The sequence below is a fragment of the Manacus vitellinus genome, unplaced genomic scaffold (genome assembly GCF_001715985.3).
Source record: "Manacus vitellinus isolate BGI_N305 unplaced genomic scaffold, ASM171598v3 scaffold_32_pilon, whole genome shotgun sequence".
Classification (NCBI taxonomy): Eukaryota; Metazoa; Chordata; class Aves; order Passeriformes; family Pipridae; genus Manacus; species Manacus vitellinus.
In genome coordinates, this window is record NW_021940460.1 from 2,028,998 (window position 1) to 2,030,674 (window position 1,677).

Sequence of the window (1,677 nt, forward strand, 5' to 3'; positions counted from 1 at the left end):
TTCCCTCCCTTTTTGCACTTTCCCTGCTCCCTGGTTCCATTTTTCGGGATGATTTCCCATTTCCTTAGCCTTAAGTAATTTCTGTAGGTTTAAGAAAGCCCAATCACAAGGGACTGAAGGAGAAAGTGTTTCCCATTTCCATGCCCTTTGAAGCTGGATCCCAGTGGGGAAGGCTCAGATGCTTTGGATTGATTTGTTTCCTCTACTGCTGGGAATAAGTGCAGAGGTGCAAAAGCAGCAAAAGGTGTCTCTTAAGGATTTTTTTTTCAGAGAGATTCAAAACATTTGAGCTCAGCTGGCTTAAGGTTGAATCTATATCATGACAGGAGCCTGAGAGGGATTTTTTTTTTCCCTTTAACCAAGTGTAAGAAGTAAATGGTCCATGTTTGTGGAAGAAGCCAGAGTTCTGCACAGTTATTGACTTTGTAACAATGGTGCAGCTGAAGGGTGTCCTTAGGAGCTGTCTCCTGTGTTGATATCTGTATTCCCAGCTGAACATTCCTCTCTCCAGGTCACTAAGCCCTCACACCTGATTTTATTGATCTACTGAGGAAGCTCCTGTTTACTGAGCTCTTGAAGCCTTTTTTCTAGGGGTAGAGAGGAGGTGTTTCTGCAGGGTGGCTTGACTCCCTCTGGTCTTTTGTACCCACTGCTGGAGACACCAAGAGTGCAGGTTACCCCTTGTGTTGGCAGAGGGAGCCCAGGGCAGATGGGGGCTGAGCACAACCCCCTGCTCTGAACATGTCTGAGTGTCCCAGAACTGAATTTTGTTGCTGCAGAGTCATCAAACCATATCCCAAGGGAAAAAGGACCCTTCAGACAGTCCTGCTTTCAAGAATTTATCTTGTTCTTCTCAGGGAAATGGGGTTTGGATCTGGGGGAAGTCTGGACTAGTTCAGGCATGGTTTGAACAAAGCATGTCCTTCATGGCCTTGCTTTCCAGAAGGGAAGGTTTCAAGCCAGGCTTCCCAGCCTGGGGATCATGTTTTCATCCCACACAAGAAAGCCATGGAGCTGTTGGTCCGTATGAGGACCACAAAGGTGCTCTGAGGGCTGGGGGACAGGCAGAGAGAGCTGGAGTTACTCAGCCTGGAGGAGAGAAGGCTCTGAGGAGACTGAAGAGCACATTCCAGTACCAAAGGGAGCCTCCAAGAAAGCCGGAGAGGGACTTTTGAGGAGTGACGGGACGAGAGGGAAATGGCTTCCCGCTGCCAGAGGGCAGGGTTAGGTGGGATATTGGGACCAAACTGTATGGAGGCTACAGTGCCCAGCTGCAAATTCTGGGAGGAATTCACACTCTCTTCTGTACTTTGCTTCAGGGCCGAGCCGGTGCTTTCCCGGATCCAGGAAAACCGGAAGAGGGTCATCCTGCCCTCCATAGACAACATCAAGCAGGACAACTTCGAGGTGCAGCGCTACGAGAACTCTGCCCATGGGTACAGCTGGGAGCTGTGGTGCATGTACATCAGCCCCCCCAAGGACTGGTGGGACGCTGGGGACCCCTCCCTGCCCATCAGGTACGTCCTGGAGCCTGGAGGAGGCTCCCTGTCCAGCGGCAGTGGGATAATCCGGGAGCTGGAGGAGCCTCCGGGAAAGGTGGGGAGGGATTTTTTACAACAGCTCGAAGTGACAGGGCAAAGGGGAACAGCTTCAGCCTGACAGAGGGAAGGGTTAGGG

At 51.2% G+C, this 1,677-nt stretch overlaps 1 protein-coding gene across 1 annotated transcript in view; it reads left to right on the forward strand.

Annotated features, from left to right (window-relative positions):
• Positions 1 to 1,677, forward strand: part of GALNT17 (polypeptide N-acetylgalactosaminyltransferase 17) — a 214,314-nt gene that overhangs the window by 91,470 nt on the left and 121,167 nt on the right. The window contains exon 6 of the mRNA XM_029961230.1: positions 1,320 to 1,517. Within this exon, the coding sequence (XP_029817090.1) occupies positions 1,320 to 1,517 (198 nt within the window). The remainder of the gene's footprint in view (positions 1 to 1,319; positions 1,518 to 1,677) is intronic.